General features: G+C 35.1%; 4 protein-coding genes across 5 annotated transcripts in view; 2 read left to right on the plus strand and 2 right to left on the minus strand.

The window, feature by feature from the left end:
- The window catches only part of LOC105222775 (uncharacterized), a 112649-nt gene that overhangs the window by 6804 nt on the left and 84479 nt on the right, over positions 1-21366 (minus strand). The gene's annotated exons all lie outside the window — the stretch shown is intronic.
- LOC105222783 (bleomycin hydrolase) lies at positions 71-5197 on the plus strand. 2 transcript variants are annotated; one of them, XM_011200257.4, is made up of 8 exons: positions 71-327; positions 3270-3457; positions 3530-3775; positions 3839-3976; positions 4043-4291; positions 4356-4582; positions 4655-4775; positions 4840-5197. In XM_011200257.4, the coding sequence occupies exons 1-8, from the start codon at positions 324-326 to the stop codon at positions 5050-5052; spliced, it is 1386 nt and encodes a 461-aa protein (XP_011198559.1). In that variant the 5' UTR covers positions 71-323; the 3' UTR covers positions 5053-5197. The 2 variants fall into 2 exon arrangements, with proteins under 2 accessions (XP_011198559.1, XP_011198558.1); XM_011200256.3 differs by having other exon boundaries at positions 111-327; positions 3138-3457.
- Positions 5442-6610, minus strand: LOC105222785 (uncharacterized protein F58A4.6). The gene is made up of 3 exons (XM_011200258.4): positions 6154-6610; positions 5969-6083; positions 5442-5909 (listed from the first exon to the last, which is right to left on the minus strand). The coding sequence occupies exons 1-3, from the start codon at positions 6504-6506 to the stop codon at positions 5613-5615; spliced, it is 765 nt and encodes a 254-aa protein (XP_011198560.2). The 5' UTR covers positions 6507-6610; the 3' UTR covers positions 5442-5612.
- Positions 12676-17289, plus strand: LOC105222786 (uncharacterized). The gene is made up of 4 exons (XM_049454116.1): positions 12676-12839; positions 16388-16501; positions 16576-16824; positions 16890-17289. The coding sequence occupies exons 1-4, from the start codon at positions 12782-12784 to the stop codon at positions 17108-17110; spliced, it is 642 nt and encodes a 213-aa protein (XP_049310073.1). The 5' UTR covers positions 12676-12781; the 3' UTR covers positions 17111-17289.

Raw genomic sequence — 21366 nt, forward strand, 5'->3', positions numbered from 1 at the left:
AAAATTTTAAATAACTTTAAAATTATAATTATTTTCCCTCTACACGGGAAAATTTTGTAACATGCACTACTGGCGCAGGCGCCGTTGTCAAAGTGTATATATTTTGGTGTTTCTTTGATGATTGTTCTGTCGTTTTCGGTCGCGCAACTCATTTTGTTGTTGACTTGCTTATCGTGGAAGTAAAAGTGATTTATTTCTTTTTATTTGTATTCCCCGTTTTGGTGTTAGCCCGAAAATTATTAAGCTAAAAGTGCATTTACTTAACCGTTGTAACATATTTCATTTACTAAGTTAAACGTTTTATATCCCAACAAAAAAGGAAAATGTGTAAGTAAATTTGTGTGCTATTAATTTAGCACATTATGAAATCATATACACACACGTAAGCCTCAGCAAAGGGAAAAGAAAGGCTTACATACACACATATGTATGTACATTAAAAATAATAATATCCTTTCTTTTTGGCTTACTGTAAACAGCCATGAAAATGAAAGTAGCAATGTTGGATATTGAAAGTAAAATTTCTCTGAAATTTCGCGAAGTGAATTGCTTTTTTCACTTTGCTTCCGTTGTATTTTGCGGCCGCATTTCATTGCTTTCTTTACTTGCATATGTGTATGTGTGCTTTATTAATTTTTTTCCATTCTGCGTAGCGCTTTGCTTAGATGACTGCAAGACGATGACATCCTCAAAGCAGCAGCGGTTTTGATAGTGTTGGTGTAGTGTACTGAAGAGCCAATTTCAGCCAGCTTCGCGACGCCAACTGGCTCTGACTCTTTGTTCAACAGCGCCACACCCCCCGCTTGCTCTGGCACTATGTAGAAATTCATTTCCAACTGGCTGGGGTGCAACCACATTCATTCACTATACACACGAACATACATAATATGTATACAACACACGTTCATGTGTTTTCGGAACCCTTGTTTACTCACTTTTGTTTTTATATTTTGTCTTGCTGCCTCCATTATAGCTGTACGATCACGGTTTAGGAGCACTCTACTGCCCGATTTCGCAGTATTTATAAAAGTTTTTTGTTTTTGTCTGTTGCCGTGCTTTCCTGATATTGACGTGCAAATCAAAAAACTGGTTTTCATTTGTAACGGTTGCACTCGGCGGCAATATATAAGTATACACATGTCGAATCTCTACCGGCAGCTGTGGTGGAAACGACAATTGAAACATATTTTTGGTGCTGGTATTTACAATCAATACGTTGCGGTCTCGTCGCCACCAGCGTAAAATATTTTTATTCTTTTTTGTTAAGCTTTGGTCATTAATTCGTAGTAGGTGATTGCATCTGTTATTTCCTCTTCATGTTGTCAAAATGAACTATTGATAAAAAACTGTGTCCAACTGATGGATTGGTATGCAACGCCCCACACTGCAATTTTCTATACTATAATTTTTGCATATTAAGTCTGTGCAATACCTTTCGATTCATTTACTTATTGTTAAAGTCACATTATTGTGTTTGTATTATTTGTCATTCATATGCCCGTATTATTTATTTTCCTTCAGCTGCTGAGTTGTTTATCGCTGTTTGTATATATTGGCGTTTATTTATGCATTTTAGAAACATTTCATTTAAAAATCTACGCAAAACTTCGTTAGATTATTATTTTGCAATTTATTATTTACACAAGTTAATTCTCTATATTGCGGAAATTCTTTAGTATTAACCGAGCGTGGGTTTTTGTTTAGAGAGCGACGATTTTGTGAGCAATGTTAATTGGCGGTGCTAAAGTCATCCCACAAAGCATTTTAAAATCTCATCACAATTTATGACTAAAGTATTTTTCAGTCAGTATATTTGTCTAAGCCATGTGCATATGCATACATATGTGCATACAAGCTTATGCATATACAGATTTATTATTTAATGGTTATTAGTTTTTAATTTAAATATTTTTTTAACTAAAATTAAAACTGAGTTTTGATAGAAGGGTGTATTAGTAGAAAATATGCAAATTATCAGGAAAAGACAAAATCTCGAACGAAATTTATATGTCTACATATATAAATTTGGAAAAGGGTATAATATTTAATTATCTGTTAAACCCAGAAGAATAATGTCGGAGACCTTATAAAATATGGAGTTCAAGTGCTTTCTTATTAACTTAATTCTTTGGTTAAAGAGTCGTTAACTTCTCCTTGTGTGCATACATATTAAATATTTAATTGTTCTTTTTACGGATATACACAAAGTGCAGTTTCAGATAAGATTGTATGAATTGTTTATTTTTATCAACCATTTATCAACAAGACTTACATAAGTATATACTTTTTTCTACTACAGACTTGTTTTATCAGCCATCTGTAATCTCTGTGTACTTTATATAAACTTGTATAGATAATAATTAGCTACAGTATAGCTTTAATTGCAATATATGAAATTAAAATAAAACAATAACATATGTATATGTATAATGTTAATTGCAACGCTAATACGCCCACATATCAAGCATACACGTATTCCATACTTATTCCTACTGTTGTAAATGTGTGAGAATTTTTAAAGAAATGAAATATTTAAGTGATTTTAATTCTAAAATGATATTATGTAGTTACATACATATATACATAATATGAACGTACATATGTACATAATATGCACATGCATATATTACCAAAGCATCGAAATAAGTCATAACCACACAGTCCTAACTGTAGTCACATTTTTGCTCCATGATCGAAATGACCTTGGGACTTAAAAATTCAAAAATGTGTGCCACAATTTCTTGTTTTAGAAGTTTATTGACCTCCAACTGCACATTGGCAAGAAAAAAGTGAAGAGACAAAGAATAAACATAATAAATGAAAATGAACGTGAGCTGCACAAATAAAAAACATATGTTTCTGAATGTTTTGTATATGCATACATACATACATACACCATATGAATGTACTATGCAAGTTTCATGTACATAAATTATGGCAAACACAACCAAAATTTTAACTCTTTTCCAATTTTTCTACGCTTATCACTCAAACAAAGCCAATCAGACGTTTAATCTTTTACATCTATATATTTTTGGTTTATTTTTATATTCCATTGCTATATGCATGAAAATGTGTTTGCCATCATGGCTTGGCGATTGTATGCGTTCGCCGTTTGTCGGGTGGGTTGGTCTCAGTTGCACTACGTTTTACCTCTACGATACGGCGTCAACAACTGTCAAACCGTTTACCGACCATATTTACTTACAAATACAAAATATTGGGCATTACTCGTGCAAAATACTCAACTGCCGCAACTTTATTTCCAGCCAACACCAACACCACTACCAGCAATCCAAATGCGATTACACCGCAAAAACTGGACAAATGGCGTAAGGACTTCTACAGCGAACCGAAGAACATTCTTGCACAGAATGTCTGCTCGCGAGTTGATCCATTTGATGTGTGCTTGTCGCGCAAATCCCTCGAAACTACTAATCATATATTTACTTACAAGGTAAGCGTAAGAAGTAAACCCAAGTTCGTCATTTTCTCAGTAACTTTCAATGCAATTAATTTTCTGTTTCAGGTGGAAAGCGAAGGCAAACCTATTACCAATCAAAAGAGTTCCGGCCGATGTTGGCTTTTTGCTGCGCTAAATTGCATACGCCTGCCATTTATGAAAAGTTTAAATATAGATGAATTTGAATTTTCTCAGGGTTACCTATTTTATTGGGACAAAATTGAGCGTTGCAATTATTTTCTCAATAATATTGTAAAGACAGCTCAGCGCCAAGAAGTGGTGGACGGCCGTCTAGTTTCATTTTTATTAAATGTAATTACTGTTATATTTATGATTGTATTGAGTTTAATTTGTTATTTGTTCTTGTTGTATCAGGATCCAACCTCAGATGGCGGCCAATGGGATATGTTAGTTAATTTAATAACCAAACATGGTTTAATGCCAAAGAAATGTTTTCCAGAGACTTACAGTTGTGAGGCAAGCATGCGCATGAATGCCATATTGAAGAGCAAGGTGAATATATTGTGTAAACAATGTGTGCAAGAAACAGTTGAATCAATTTGACATTTTGTCTTTTAGCTACGTGAATATGCCAAAGTCTTACGTGATCTTTTGGCTAAAAATCCTAGCGCGGAAGAGGTTACTCAAAAGATTGATGAAATGATGGCTAGTATCTACAAGATAGTTGGTATCTGTTTGGGCATTCCATCAGAACGCTTCACCTGGGAGTATTATGACAAATCCAAAGCTTATAAATCCATTGGTCCAGTGACGCCGTTGGAGTTCTACGAAAACTATGTTAAAAATGTATTTAATGTGGAAGATAAGGTAAATTAAACTTCGTTCGTTAGTCATTTTAAAGTCAGTGATTGGATTTTATTTGATTCGATAGGTATGTTTAGTAAATGATCCACGCCCATCCAGTTTTTACGACCAAACATACACAGTGGATTGTCTTGGCAATGTGGTAGGTGGCCGCCCAGTGCTTTATAACAATCAACCGGTTGAGAAACTACTGCAACTGGTAGCTGAAAGCTTAAAAGCCGGTGAGGCTGTTTGGTTTGGTTGTGAAGTCAGTAAACGCTTTGCATCAAAGCAGGGCATTGAGGATTTGGATGTGTTAGTATCGAAATTTTTAAAAAATATAACATTTCGCATTAATACATATATTATATTTTCTTCTCTTAACAGACATGACTTTAAACTAGTCTTTGATGTTGATATTCAAACGCCTTTGTCAAAGGCCGATCGCCTAATTTTTGGAGAATCAGCCATGACCCATGCCATGTTATTCACTGCAGTCTCCCTAGATGTGAGTTTAATATGATATTCCTATCTGTATTTAATATATAATAATTTGTCTTGTTTTCTCTTAGGAAAATGGTGAAGTAAAGAAATTGCGAGTTGAAAACTCGTGGGGTGAAGACCGTGGTGAAAAGGGTTATTTGGTTATGACCGCTGAATGGTTTAAGGAATTCGGTTTCGAAGTTGTGATTGACAAGTCATTCGTACCACCCGAAATTCTTAAAGTTTTCGACATGGAACCAATTGTGCTTCCTGCCTGGGACCCAATGGGCACCCTAGCTTAATATACATACACCTGAAGAAAATGCGTAATACTTTTATACATATATATTATACATTAATACATAAATATATATTGAATAGTTTGTGTACATTCGTCAAACAATGCAAAATAAATAACTACGGATTAAATATAAATCAAAATAAAAATATTTTGCATTATAGATACTAAAGTAAATTTGGGAAATTTAAAACTAAAAATTAACCGCTTTTAGTTAAATTCATAAAAAAAAGGAAAGTCTTAAACCGGATATGAAACAGCGTAATTCCGGTCGCCAAAATTATAAAAAAAAATGCAGACGCATTATTCTGCGGAAGATTAATGAAATATCCACTGCACCTGAACAACATTAAACCTGCAAGCTTTTCTACATTTGGGATTGAAACTAAAATATAAGTTGTATACAAGGCATAAATAAAACGTAAAGAATTATTTTCCACTTTATTGTTGCCAATTTTACATATAAGCTTTAGGAGAATTCAAGTATTCAATGAACCTAATACGATTATTTTTACTGAACTCAATACTAAAGCAACAGTGACATTTTTATACACTATTGAAATATCATTTTTTCACTAAATCGGCATCCGACAAGTTTTTCTTACTCTTTAAGCGCAATCCATATTCGTATTGCAGCCGTAGCCATATACCATGACACATTTTTACTAAACGACCATCGAACTCCTTTTGCTTTCTGGCGAATTTGTATTGTTCGCGTATAATATATTTAGCTTTTCTTAGTTGACCAGTTTGTATAAGTGATATGCTATAATATAATTTGCATCTGGCTTGTAGGAATGGATCGCCAAGTCTTAGACCAATATTGAATTGACGTAAAGATATTTTACCGGCAACCTCCGCCTAGTAAATAAAGAGCATGTTTGAATATAAATAATTGTGAATTATTACGGCAAACGTACACATTTGCTAAACTGTTCTCCAAGAGCAGAGTAACCGCCACCAAGTGTAGATAACCAGGACATTAGATATTCCACTTCGATATGCTCCCACAGTGTGTGTGACAATATACGATTCCTGTTTTCCAATCACACATTAATGTAGTTAATAGAGAAATAAAACGTTGTAATGCAAACAATTTGCTCACCATTTGTAGTCAATCACTTCTTTGGTTGGTGGTCTTAATTGCAACCAAAATATATCAATACCACGCATTGCTGGATTCGTGTTTAACTGTAGGCGTAGTTGTGTTAATTGCTGCAGCTCCCGTAAGAGGTAGAATGCATTGATGCCATCAATCTCGATATATAAGCGTTTCAATATACGTTGATTTTTATCATTACATGCTGTGTCAGTACTTGTAATGTGATTATTTGCTCGCAAGGATATTACACGGTCCCAAAGCAATTTTCTTGGCAGTGTTTTCACATTATTATTTGTATCAATTTCTTTAAATTCCTGGTGTTTCGACAAATCACTGATACATAACAGAAATGTCATTTTGTTATTTTCGTGTTTAATGCAAATTTTTTTTTGGTTAACACTAATGAAGCAGCAGACTGAATCGGCAAATTTGTTAGTTTTCTCACCATGTAAACAATGCACAGAGAACAGCTGTTGGCGAGTGTCACTTTGTGGAAGGTGGTGAAAAAATGGTGCCAATGTAGTTTTTACCACATTCAGCGGAAACGCAGAAAATGTCAGTATGTTTGAAAAGTTTTAGTGAACTTGAAAAAATAGATTTAAAAGTAAAAAGTGAAACGCAACTTCAAGATAGACAGTTCACGGGACTAACTGCCGCCCCTAAATAAAGTCGGAAACGGAAAATACTGTCAAAATTTCTCATGTCCATATTTTTGTATAAATAAACATTTGGTTTTGATAGCGCGTTAAGAAGTAAAGTTAGCTGCAGAAAAAGAAAAAAATTGCATTTTTTTAGAAAAATATTGTACTAATTAATGAAATAATGAGTTTTGCATTTCATTTCTTTTGTACATACTAATTTTAGAACTTAAGTGAAAATTTGAGGTAAAGTTGCTGCTTTATTTAGGGATGTCGCGTCGACGTTAACTCTAAGCGTTAAAAATTGCGCCGCTTTTGCTTAGGTACGCCATAACGGACCGGAAGTATGTGTATATATATCCGGTTAAGGATTGTCAACTAGGAAGTATCATTTGAAAGCTTCTGGAGATTTTCTTATGCGGTTACAAGAACAATATCGAGTTGAATTAAGAAGAGTGACCTATTTTAATAAAATCTAAACTGGAAGAATACAAATTCCGGCTTCTCGTGAATGTACACTCTGGTCGCTGTAGACTCAAGAGGCAGCTATGCAATATGGGCATAACCTCTTCTACCAATTATCATTCTGTAACATGAACTCGAAACCTCCGAAGTAATAGCTTCTAGATGAGTCGCAGAAATAAGTTCCCAGGATTGAAGACATGGCCTCGCCGGGGCATAACCCGACCCTAGAATTTACCAGAGTACTGAGCCTATGCGAATTTTTGTTAAAGAAGAAAGGGCACAATAAACGACAGGTCGCAGTGCATACTTATTAACATCTTATTCTAACGACGCTGAACTATTAAGATGTTGATCCCAATTATCCCGATCCTCACTTGGACAGCCGGTCCGTTGTGGTACCTGAAAACTCCTATATATAATTGTCATAAGATCTTCACAAATCGGCAGAGCGCTTTGAAACGGTTTATGTCAGTTTCGTTTATGTCTCCTGGTTCACCGCAGGTAAGACTGTCAACGTGTTTCAACCTCAGTCTTGCAAATGTTGTACAATGGAAGAGAAAATGTCTGAATGTTTTCACCTATCCACTCTAGGCAGCCTCACAGCAATGGGTTGTCGGCCAACACCTGTATAAGCGTTTGCCAGGTTCATTGATGCAGTGTTAGAATGCAAAAGGATAACGGAGATCCAACTCACAACGCATCGAAAGTAACTTTCTTTCAAAATCTCTCAATTGCAGGACAGGAAATTAGGTAAGGAAATTACTAATTAGTTAATTGACAACCGAGTTAGCTTTACGACGAGACGTTCCATACCAAAAAGCCCAATATAACGAAAATGTTGATTTCAAATCAGGACACTTTCCAATATCGAAGAAGCATATCATCTAATCAAATTTGACTCGGATTGACAAAATGAAAACAATATCTACACGCATATTAATACAAATCTTTGATATCATTTTCAAAACAAGCTCCGGAGCTAATATTATCATGATAGCGCTCAATCCCATTTTCCATACACTTGTTATATGTCTCGATTGAGATGTCTTCTGTGAATTATGTTTTTTCTGTTTCGACGTCATACTTATAAACCCACGTTTCGTCAGCAGTAATGATGCGTTTACTGAATCTTGGGTTCTCAGCTACGTTGTCAAACACTTTTTGCCACCCCTGTTCCACTTCGTTTTTGCAAAAGATTCAGATCTTTTGGTACGAGTTTAGCATTGACACGCTTTTACTCAAAACATTAACCAATATGTGTTGAGTCAATCCTGTCGCTATGTCTGAACTTGGTGTCCCCGCAAGGCTAATACGGCTGTGTAAGCTGACGTTGAGCAAACCCATAAGCTCCATCAGGATTAGGAAGGACAAGGAGATTCCCTGTCGTGTGACTTCTTCAATCTATTACTGGAAAAAATAATACGAGCTGCAAAGCTACAGCTCCTTGTGTGCACCGATGATAATGATATCATTGGCCTCAACAACCGCGCCGTTAGTTCTGCTTTTTCCAGACAGGAAAAAGAAGCGAAGCGCCTGGGGCTCCCAGGTCATTGTTTACAGTCATAATTTCGAAGTGGTATACGAGTATAATGTCACCTATCTTGAAACTAGCATTAACACCAACAACAACGTCAGTCTCGAAATCTACGGCGTTACAAATTTTCGACATAAAGGTTCTGCGGATGATTTATGGTCATTTGCGCTATGGCAACGGCGAATACCGCACTCGATAGAACGATGAGCTGTACGAGATATATAGTATGACGACATTGACATAGTTGAGTGAATTAAAAGACAGCGGCTGAACTGGCTAGGTCATGTCGTCCGAATGTATGAAAACACTCCAGCTCCGAGAATATTCGACGCAGTATCCGCCAGTGGAAGAAGAGGAAAACCTCAACCCCGTTGAAAGGACCAGGTGGAAAAGAACCTAACTTCAATTGGAATCTCCAATTGGTGCTAAACAACGAAAGAGAAAAACGACTGGCGCGCTGTTGCAAACTCGGCTACAACCGCGTAAGCAGTGTCTACTCTTAGAAGAAGAATAAGAAGTACAAGATTTGATATTTTCTTCTTGTATATAATATATTGGACAAAAGATATACTATAATCGTTTAAAAACTAGAATCAGTTAAGTTAAAGTATTCCATAGAATAAGTTTTAATACGAGTATAAAGCAGTACATGAAGTATTTGTGAGAAAGAACTATGCTACTATTAAACTATTTAGGGTTAGCGACAATGAACATTATAAGCAATGTAATGAAGATCCTCTTAACTTTTTGAATTAGCGCAAATTATCGAAAGGGCGCCCTATGTCGATACAGGTAGAAATTCCAGATTAGATTCCGATTTTATTACTTCAAATTCTATGGATTGCTTTGTATGTATATACATTATTGCATATTTGCATTAGATAAGATAAACAAATAAAACGCTTCCAAGTTTACTTTCGCACAGATGATGCGATATTTGCACAGTTTATCGATTTTTATAAGTTCCTAGCATTCAATGACGAATGCTAAATTAACAAGTGTCAAGTTAATGGCAAGTGTACAATCACATTGAAAGAAATGTTTGAAAACAAGAAGGAGAATAAAACATATTGTTTATTTAATTCTTAAAATTAAATTATAAATAATGAAAAACAAATGATTACTATATTAATAGTCGAATACTCAATAGTTATTCGAAAAATGTGATTGGCAAGTAATTAAAATATTACAATTAACAAGAACTTCTAGTGAAGTTGTCGGCATTTCACTTCGGCAAAGTTATTTGGTATAATTTATTCAGCTAATTATATTTAGACAAGTGAATAGAAGAACACTTAACAGTCTTGCTATGGTATTTACCAGGACTGCTAGGAGCTGTTTGTTTGAAAGATTTGTCATACGATTTTTACCTTGAAACAAAAATCGAACGACTTTGCTTGGAATATTGTGTGTTCCGATGGAATCACAGCTACGGAATTGCTGAAACAGTTCCAAAAGTGTTTTGGGGAGGCTACTTTATAGCGAATACAAATATTTGAATGGCACAAAGAAAAATGTTAATTATAATAACATCGAAAAAGTTATAGAACAGTATTTGAAAAACATGGCGTTGGCATCAGAGAAATAGCAGAGTATATGTATCTATATATATATGTTCTAAACTCATAACATCGACTATCGACTTAACACTTTTGGCGAATATTTTGGATAGAAATTGTCTGTCAATACTAAACTCATACTCAGTTGAAATCCTGAATCTTTTGCAAAGCCTACGTCTAGTAGATGCTGCAGAAGAGGTGCTTGATAATCAAGGACATCATTGTTGGTGCCGTGACGTGGGTTTATGAATGATCTCTTAGGTCGACTGAAAATGGATTCCACGGAGCGGTAGTTTGGGGGACAAGAAAAAATCGCACGGAGCCAAATCTGGTGAATACACTGGTTGATCGTTGGTATTCATTGCGTTTTTGGCTTTAAATTCGGTCATAATCGTAATCTTTTTGAAAAAAAATTCAGCTTTATCGGGGCGAGTCGAGCAAAAACGAGTTTCATACTCAAAATTTTAACCAAAATCATTTGAACGGACTCGCGAGAGATGTCGAGCTCTGTTGTACTTTCCTGTCGATTTTCAAGCACAATATTCTTCACTTTTTTAATATTTTTATCAGTTGAAGAGGTCGAAAGTCATCCAGAACAAGCCATGTCTTCAACGATCTCTCGACTGTCTTTGTACCACTTGTAGGCCTGTGTAAACCAGCCTTTTCCAACATTCGCACCGATTTCGCGCACAAAATATGGTTAGAAATAGAAGTTTATACAAATTCTTTGTTCCATATTTTTGTCCATTGTAAAAATTGCAACGCACTACTGAGGTCCGACATAAGCAGCTGCTGTAATCAGGATGATATAATGAGAATAATAAGACTAGACTAGTTTCAAATCTACCAAGTAGTAGATAAAGGTGAGCGGTGTAAATATTTGAAAGGATGTTTAAGCAGACCACACAGGATCCAATTCAGCTAGTAAGCCAGACACCAATTTTCAATAAAAAAATATATTGGGTTTATAGCTATATTCTCTAACCGATTATTATTTCATTGTTCTAAAATTTGCTTTGGAGGACGTAGTTCTGGGCGGTTTTTTTGGAACCATTACTCGATGAAAATTGATGCCAAAACAAGAAAAGCTCACAATAACTTTGGGAGTCACTCAAACAACGACTTTGAAAGCAGTCAGATATATTCAAGTGAAAGGAAATTGAGTGTCACATGAGTTCAAGCCAAGATACTTTAAAAGACGTTTTGACATGTCATGCCATTGCTACACTTTTAACCCTGCTTTCATAACGTACGTCTGAGAGGCGCACGACCTCTTTACATTTTGCTCTCCCTCCTACAATTTTTTTCACAACGCATGCATATTTTAATTTAACAAATAAATTATCAAAGTATAAAGTTTCGTGGTATCCAATGAAAGCCCAAAAGAAACGACATCTACCAGACGTATCATTACGACTGAAAGGGTTAAAAATAACGTTATGAAGGCAGGGTTAAACGCAAAATATCATAAGTGAAATCTGGCCCATAAAAGGCAAAGCTGACTATAATCCATGACCTGAAGGTAATGATCTGTATTTGATGGGATCAGAAGGGCGTGCTGCATTATGAGCTTCTAGAACCCACAAAAATTCATCAAATTAAAGCAAGTAAGGACTAGACTAGGTCATATTTTTCCACTATGTCGTCATAACAACTATTAAGGATACAGCGGACCGGAAGTTTTGCCTCACCTCTAATTTAGGTCAGATCTTTCCCATTCGGACTACTATTTTTCCGATTGATGCAGTAAAGGCGTTTTGCGTTGGAATACGGTTCACATGAGAATGGGATATCAAGAAGTGGCTTGATTCATTCTTGGGCACTAAGTTGGCTCAATTCTTTTGAAATGGAGACCACAAATTGCCGGCAAGATGAGAAAATTTTCTATTACGGCTTCAGTTGGACAAGTTTCAATAACACTTCACACGAAAAAAGTTATATATAGATCCCTGAACCATTCAGTTTATAAGAATTTTAAATAGTTAAATATATGGGAGGGTTCTTTAACCCTATGATTTTACTTAATTTTATCGCTGTATGTCGAATTATTTCAAACCGCAGACATACTTATTTATTTCTTATTATTTGATAAGCCGTTGCCACCCTTCTAAAAAGTACAAATAGTTTATGTATGTGACACAGTTATGAAGCTCTTTTCGAAACACCACAACAACATACATAAAATGTATATTTTACACAGAAATACACAACAAATGGAATGAGTAAGTTATCTTTATCTTTACTACCTTCTTATCGCATCCAAAGAACTGATAAAGTGGACATGTACAGTTACATATTAGCAGGTGCTGATAACTATTTCGACTGCTGACATTCAGTTACCGATTTTAGTCTAACGAGTAAGGAAGCATTTGTTGGAATTACGATTTCGAATTATTATAATTATTAAACTAAGTTAAAAGTTAATTTACAAAAAAATGAAGTACTACGTGTTGGTGATAGCAGCTGTGGCCTATTTGGCATATGTGCATGGCGGTAAATTGATGTTAATATTAAGCAAATGAATTATGGGTTGATATATATGCATAAGTTGTTATACATACTTATTTGCATATATACATGCAATGAGAAATGGTAGTGAAGTGAAATTATTTTTCAAACTGCAATTTTGGAGACCAGAATTATGAATTATACACATATTGAGTTTGAATACGGAAAATTTATTTTTATTTTCAAATAAAATAGTGACTAAGTAAGCAAACTAAAGTGACATAACTTCCAAATTTAAAAATGTGTATTTACTTAGAAAGCTAATCTTATCTATGACTTCTATATCGAATCTATGTGTACAATGTTCAATACCATGCAGCACACACTAATGCCCATGTAGAGCAAATAACATAATAACATTTTCCTATACAAGGTGCATGTATGTATTTATGTATACATTTAGGTAAATAGTTTTTTATATTCGCACAAACAGCTTAGTAAAAAGTTAATTAGACAAATTGTCTTTTAAGTACCAACCTCAACAGGCTTTAGGGTAAACTTTTTTGTATTTTTCGGACTTAAGGGGGGATCTCCGAAAATAATTTGAAATTTGAAAAATTCAATTTTTTTACCCCCAAACATACTGAAAAATACTTAATACAGAAAATACTTAGAATATTTAATAATGAAGAACAAACGATCGAATGGAAAATAATGCAAAGTTTAATTAACGAGAAAAGGTTTTACTGAAAAAAAAACAAAATGGAGGAAATATTTTCAACTAGTAACAGAGCTCCATATTTAAGTGACCGCCTTTTTTTTACATGCTCAGCCACCGTTGAATGTATTACTTCCACAAAAGCGGGCTGCGAGTTCAAATTGCAGTTAGGGTAGTGGTGTTTTATTACCGTTATAAAAATTCTTTCCGATATCGAAAACTTTTTTTTAGAATTAAAAATATCTATAGGTATAGTACATTGGGTAGTCGAAAAAGTCTTTTCGTATTTCTAATCAAACTTCAACTTTTTTTTTATATTTATACTAATAAACAAATATGTACCATTTTGGTCGATCACTTTTTACCATTTCTCCGCTAGAGACATTATTTCATCAGGGTAAATCGAAATTTCCAAAACGGAAGAGATCGAACAATTGTTGTGCTACACAAACTAATACAGCATCATAAACTTCACAAATTTCATTAGTGGCTTGCGTGGCATTCTTCCCATTTTTATCTAAAAAATTTCAAAATACAGCGAATTTCTTTATTATTTTCAGTAATTTTTGAACAGCTGCAACTTCTTTTCGACTTCCCCGGATTTAATCTTTTCGACCGCCCAATATATTACGAAGAACTCCAGAAATTTTTATATAAATACGAATAGCAGAAAATGTAATGATTTCTGGAATCGCGTTAGTGCTTAATAATCCTTACTTAAAAAGAAAATATCCTGACAATACTTCGTTTTCCCGGCTAAATAGACGCTGTGATCTAAGCAATGAACTGTAAGGGAGAACAGAGAGAGACAGGCAAGCCGCCACATAGGTCTTATATAGCTCTCGTAATTACCATAGTTACACTAGTTAAGAGAACTTTGATCTTCTAATTTTTTCACTTCTCAAACCTTTTAAAATTATCAAATTTTGAATTGATAAAAACCCGAGGTGGATTTTTAAATAAATTTCATGCTCCACCATAATCCGCGATGCAAAAAATCGTATCTTATACGGTATAAAGTTATATTATTTTTATTGCAAAAGTATGTTATGTCCGCTATTTATTTGAGAATTTTTGCATGCTCACCGACATCTTAAAGAATTTAGCTAAAAATCATGCCTTGAAGGGATATTATTTCTCGTTACATGTGTTCATTTTAACCCATAAATTAAATTCAATAGGTTAGTTTTTGGGCTCACTTTTATACTGAGCTACACATGAGAAACTTCAGAATATGTATGGTATTAAAAAGCAATATGTATGGCTGCTCGAACCTGATATGATAACGATCAAAAGCGACAAATCGATAGCCACACCTATAAGCTTTTTACCCTGCAAAGAACATAGTATTTAACGACATAAGCACATGCTTGGTAGTGTTAGTTACTTTTATTAGTAATAAAATCACTGGTAGTTAGTAAAACTCAGTCGGGGAAATAATCGGTAAACTAAGATAAAACAGCGCTTATCTTAACCAAACATGAGTAGTACAGTGCAAAATGCTTGTTTGAGTTAGCATTAGGTCATTTCCGGAGTGATACGCGTATAAACATTTACAAATAATTGCATTAATATATTTACAAATGAACTTTGAAACTATTACGTAATGAAATTGAGTAAACGTGGAACAGGTTCCAAATGGAATGAGCTTTAAGTGGTTATTTTCAAAAATGTATTCTTTGTTTTGCATTTGTAAGCATTTTTTACTTTGTATAATTGGCTTCCAAAACTTTAAAGGCGCTTTTCTCGAGTTGGTGAGGAAATTTCTCCAACTTGAAATTTTCAGCTTCGTAGATATATTTGTCAAGTAATGAGTCGAAGAAATAAGATTTTCCGTAATAATTTCCATTTTTAAGCCACTCTGAAGTATTTTTGACAAAAAAAATAATTCAATTGGTAAGCCACCATTTTATCAGAAATAAAATTGTTGACTAGCCCTTTAATCATTACCTGTATCCTTTTATACGCAATAAAAAATGTATCTGTTTGCTTGGAGTTGAGATAACTTGAAACAAAAAGATATTCTTTACCACCAGACACATTTTTCGGAGGTCCTTATGGAGGACGACTAAGAGAATTCAATATTTTCCAAAATTAATCGCCGATAACACTACTCAACAAATCGGAAGGAAAAATTTGCGACTTTATGTTAAGAGGTCGTTGGGGTATTTGAGGTGTTCTAGTTCAAAAATTTTCTATCACGTCCATCACAACAATTATTGTTTTTGTCATTTTAGTAAAGGGTGGTGGTTTGACCTCTACACTTCTTAGTTAGAATATAAAAAATCCTGCCTGCAAGGACTTTTTCACTATTCGGTTTTAAAATTCAAAGTGAAAAATACGTGCTTTAGTTAAAACCTTAAATTAGATCATGGACGAAGGAAAAAAACTAAAAATTGGGTTTTTGACCGAAATTTTGACAAAAAATTAAAATTTCGCGACTTTTTTTTTCAAATAGTTGTAATCGAAAAAACAAAAAATCCTTCATCCAAGTCTTTAAGAATTGTATCTCAAAGATCTGTGTAAAATTTCATTAAGTTCGGTAGAGTAGTTCTCGAGAAATCTTGCAAGCGACTTCTAAAACACAGTTTCGAGAAAAAGGCATTTAAAGACAGCGCACAAGTTCTCATGGCTGTATCTCCGACACTAAATTCTACAAAACCTCTAGAATATTGTCCTAAATTTTCAAGTTTATCTGAGTTTATCTGTGTAAAACTTGAAAAATTAGAACAATATTCTAGATGAATTGTAGAATTTAATAAGGCAGTAAAAAAATCGATTTTTTAAAACCCGTAAACCCATGTAATCCCTTAAGTTAACATCATTTATGCCAACCATATTAAATCTATTTCTTCTTCTTGAATTTCTTTTCTAGATGCCTGCGTACAGTGTAACTCTGCTACCGATCCGAAATGTGCAACAGATCCCGAAAATTATCTGGCCAAAACTTGCGCTGTGAACACATCCATTTGCTATACGCGAGTACTCAGTGAGTTGCCCTAGACTTTTTCACTTTTTTAAACGTTATCAATTTTTAATAATCTTCCATTTTCCACCAACCAGACGGTAACACGATACGTGGCTGCGCTTCTGAGTTGGACAACGCCACGGCGGTTGCTTGCCACAATGAGTTGCAGTGTTTGATTTGCTCTTTTGCCGAAGGTTGCAATCGTCTCGTTTTCCCGCAAAGTCGCTCGCAGTGTCTGCAATGCACGGGCAATTCGACTAGCGACTGTGCTACCAATGTCTATGCCAGACCCACCGTATGCCCGACTTACAAATTGGGCGATAAATGCTACGTTAGAAACGACGGTAAGCTATTTGCTTTCATAGTGCATTAGAAAACAAATTATTGATATATTTTTTACTTTTTGCAGGCAAGAACAAAACAAATTCCTTCCAACGCGGTTGTCTCTCCTCCGCTCAAGCTAACAAACTCTGCGTGGATGAGACGAACTGCTTCACCTGCGAAGGTGTCGGCTGTAACTTCATTTCCGCCAATAGCACCCAAATCCCTGTTGCCCGTGATGGCGCCGCTTTCATTAGCTCTTCCATTCTTGTAATTGGCGTTGCTTTGGCCATGTTGCGTTGGGCTTAATTTTCCACCAACCAATTTAAAATATTAAATCTACTTAAAATTTTTATTCATCTTTTTTTATGAAGTAAAATCCGTGTACGTTTTATCGCCGGAAATTTCGTGTTTTTGTATTCAAATGCATATTTCTTTTTGAAATACTAAAATTATGAAATGAAATAAATACCGAACAACAACAAAAAGCTTTAGAAAAATTCATTTAAAATGTATGCCTGAACAGGAAACACAATTTCCAGCATTGCAATTCTTTGTGAAATTACGAAATAAAAACGGTACATATATGTAGTATGTACTTATATCATATACAAATGTATATAGTATGTATAACATTCAAATCTAGCCCATATGTGCGCATATTTATGTAAGTTTGTGGCACAAAGCATATGAAAATTACTATTAATTTTATGAAGTGTGATCAAAACGATCTCGCCGTGCAAAATGCTGCCTCAAATGGTTGACTCTTCCCTTCAATTTGCCTTCGCTTGCTGGGAAAAAATGCTTGGCGTTTTACAGCTCCATCAACATTGGTAATGTTATGGGGAATCATGTGCATAAGTAGTGCATAAGTGAACAAATTTTTATACTGATATACATATGTATGAACTAGGGTGATTCAATTTTTGTGGTTTAAGAATACTACCAAAATTCGAAATGTCTACACTACATTGCAGGAAATTAGATTTAGTTCATAGCATTAACGTAGATTCTTCTTGTGTGTGGTGCTTTGCTTCCTCGCGGAACCAAAGGAAACAATATAACATATATGGTATCATCTTCTTCATTGGCACTACAACCGGGGATCGGTCTGTGTCGACAACACAAAACTTTTTGGGGTCACGCCACTTGTACACCTCAAGTAAGGGCGCTGTGCATTAGATGGGTGACCATCTCGAATCAAGGAAACCTTTCGCTAAAGTATGGTCATTGGATTTTATGCGCTTAACTATATTCATGTCACCGTAGAGCTTATACAATTCGTGGTTCCATCTTTTTCCGTACTCATCGGTCACGAAAACAAGTTTTCTCGATTGCTTTAAGTGCTTTCTCATCTCGATTCGCTCTCGTCTATGTTGCTACACCATATAATAGCACGGAAATGATAAGAGAATTTTGGAGCGTAATTTTTTTTCGCCGCTAGGTTTCTAAGTAGCCAAAGCCCTTCGTTTTATCAAATTTATAACTGCCTGCGATGACGTAGTTCCAAAGAAGTCAGGCTGTGTGGCTTCCAACTTCTTTTTCAAGGCTGTAAAAGTTGCGTTAGCGGCTTTCTGTTAAGGCCTATGAAGTTAATGTAATCTGCATAACCCAGTAACATCGTCTTTTTAGAGTAGATAGCGATTCAGATTATCGGCGGGTATACGTATCACTGATTGGACCTTACGAGTATAGCTTCAGGCTTAGACAAGATATGCACCATGCGCCAAATCTTTCAACCGACCCATACAAAGAGGATCGACAGACATCACCTCTTCTTCGACTTTAAAGCAGCTTTTGACACCACGAAAAGGAGCTGCCGCTATATCTGAATTTGGTGTCCAAGCAAAACTAATACAGCTGTGTACACTGATGTTGAGCAATACCAAAAGCTCCGTCAGGATCGGAAAGGACCTCTCAGAGGCGTTCGATACCAAACAAGGTTGCAGACAAGGCGACTCCCTATCTTGTAACCAGTATTAACACAAACAACAGCGTCAGTCTCGAAACCCAATACAGAATAACTCTTGCCAACAAGTGATACTTCGGACTGAGTAGGCAATTGAGAAGTAAAATACTCTCTCGACAAACAAAGACCAAACTCTATAAGTCGCTTATTATTCTCGTACAACTATATAATGCAGAGGTATGAACGATATCTGATGAGTCGACGTTACGAGTTTTCGATAGAAAGATTCTGCGGAAAATTTATGGACCTTTGCGCATTGGCTACGGCAATTACCGCAGTCGATGGAATGATGAGCTCTACGACATTGACATATGTAGTTCAGCGAATTAAGAGACAGTGGCTACGCTGACTAGGTCATGTCCGAATGGCCGAAAACACTCCTGCACTGAAGTAGTCTACGCAGTACTCCCCGGGGGAAGCAATGGAAGAGGAAGACCTCCACTCCGTTGTAAACTCACATAATAACCTAATCTAGTAAACAACCTACAGTTATATTTTCTTATTATTTTATTTTTTTCTGTCTAGAAAAACATTTTATTAGATTCCGCCATTTTTCTAAAAGTTTTAATCTCTATAAAAATACCTGATACATAGGTATATATTGTATAAGGGCATAAAAAACCCACATAATAAAAAACCTACATAAATTTTAACACAAAAGTGTTCGACCACCCTAATAAGTGCGTCTCATACTCGGTTTCATACATACATACATACACATGCGAGTACAGAAGTACCGGAAGGGCGCCTTTATGTGCGCTACATAAATGTGTCAACGCTTTTGCGTTGCTGCCACTTTATTGAACTTTTATTGGAGTTTATGCGAGTTGTGAAAAATATTTATGCACTAAATGCACTTAAATTTCCGAAAATCGCAATAATTTGTGCCACTGACGTGAAGGAGGGATGCCTTGTACTAATGTAATTGTGAGCAATTGAAATGCTTTGAAAATAAGAGAGTAGAAAAAATTATTTTACATTGTAAGCATTTACTGAGTTATGGGCCCATAAGTGAGTATGAACATATGGTAAGTAAAAGTTGCAGAACTTATGAACGCTTCCGCAGCAAATTAGAGTGAAATGTGCGCTTTTGTTTTATTTTTGCGCATTATTTTAAAACAACAGGAAAATAAATGAATTCCAGCATAATAAAACATAATATACTTTAATTTTAATGTGCGAAGAAGGAATGCAGCGTGGGGTTATATGGAAACGGTTGCAGTTTTAAGAAATATTTTTTTTTTAATCTAAGCTCGGATTGCATACGAGTATATGAAATTCTAATACGTCATTATAAAGAAAATTCTTAAAAAAAATCATGAGATGTTACAATTACGTTATTCAGGGTTTGCCCGGAAAGTAATGGAAACGACTGGATACGGTAGAGGGCGTTACTAGCTAACGAACGTTGTCTCTGAGCACTTGGAAAATCGGGACAAACAATTTCGCGCAACGTGTTTCTGTGAGTGGTGCAAGCCAAAATTGCAGCGTTCGTAGAGCAGAGGTACGCGATTGAATTCTTGATCCAAGCCACATGCACCTCGGCTCTGAAGGCTATTCTGCAGAATGCCTTCAATGCTTGGAAATCACGCTGCCTGCGCTGCATCGACACAGAAAGTTTTTAAAGAATTGTAATGATTGGTTCAATACATTTTTTTAAATCGACCCAGTCCTATTACTTTCCGGACAAGCCCTGTATTATATATTTGTCATCTCCGATTATTAAAGTACCCGGGTACCCAAGTTCCGCTTGAACTAAAATTCTAAGAGATATCTATAATATTTCTGCTTCGAAGATTTTTGGCAACCAATTGTGTTATCAATTCTTTGATTCTGTCATTTAGATTCAACTGAAACTATGGTAAATAAGTGAATATCACCTTCGATATATTGATTAAGATCTTGAATCTCCAGGAAAACCTGAAGGAAAAAATCAAGCAGAGCAATTCGAAAACTTACTGTGGTATATGAACTTTATTTTCAACAGAACTGGCGTTTACTGTTGGAATTACATAGCAAGACTAAACGAAACGAGAGTCATCAAAAATTCTTTATGCTTTGGAAGACCGGGAAGAGGTCACTGATGAATGAGCAATGCAAAAGTGTGTTTTTTGACATCAAAGGCCTCGTTCGCCATGAATCTTGTTCACTCCTGACACAAAGTATCCTATTTTGAAAGTTTTTAAAGAATTGTAACGATTGTTTCAATACAATGTTACTGTGGTATGTTTTAGAGAAACATTTTTAGTATACAAAGGTAGGTGTATAATTTGTGGTGCTTATTAAAATTAATATTTAAGGAGTCACTGTTGCGCAAGAATTTGTTGTTACCAATAGTTTGATAAATTTTTAACACTATAAAAACTCTTGGGCTTTTCATTTTCAACTTTTCACTTTTTTTAGAGTTGATGTTATGTCAAATCGTATGAGAGCGAGATGAAGCTTTATTTCATGGACAAAAGAACATCTAGGGGTTTCACATAGTCTCATAAAGTTATAAATCATGAGGCCAACATTTTTTTCCCCTAATCATACAAAAAGTTCACTGTTAATAATTATATTATGTTTATATCTCACAAAACATATGGTAAGTTGG

This window comes from Bactrocera dorsalis, chromosome 4, assembly GCF_023373825.1.
Source record: "Bactrocera dorsalis isolate Fly_Bdor chromosome 4, ASM2337382v1, whole genome shotgun sequence".
NCBI classification, from domain to species: Eukaryota; Metazoa; Arthropoda; class Insecta; order Diptera; family Tephritidae; genus Bactrocera; species Bactrocera dorsalis.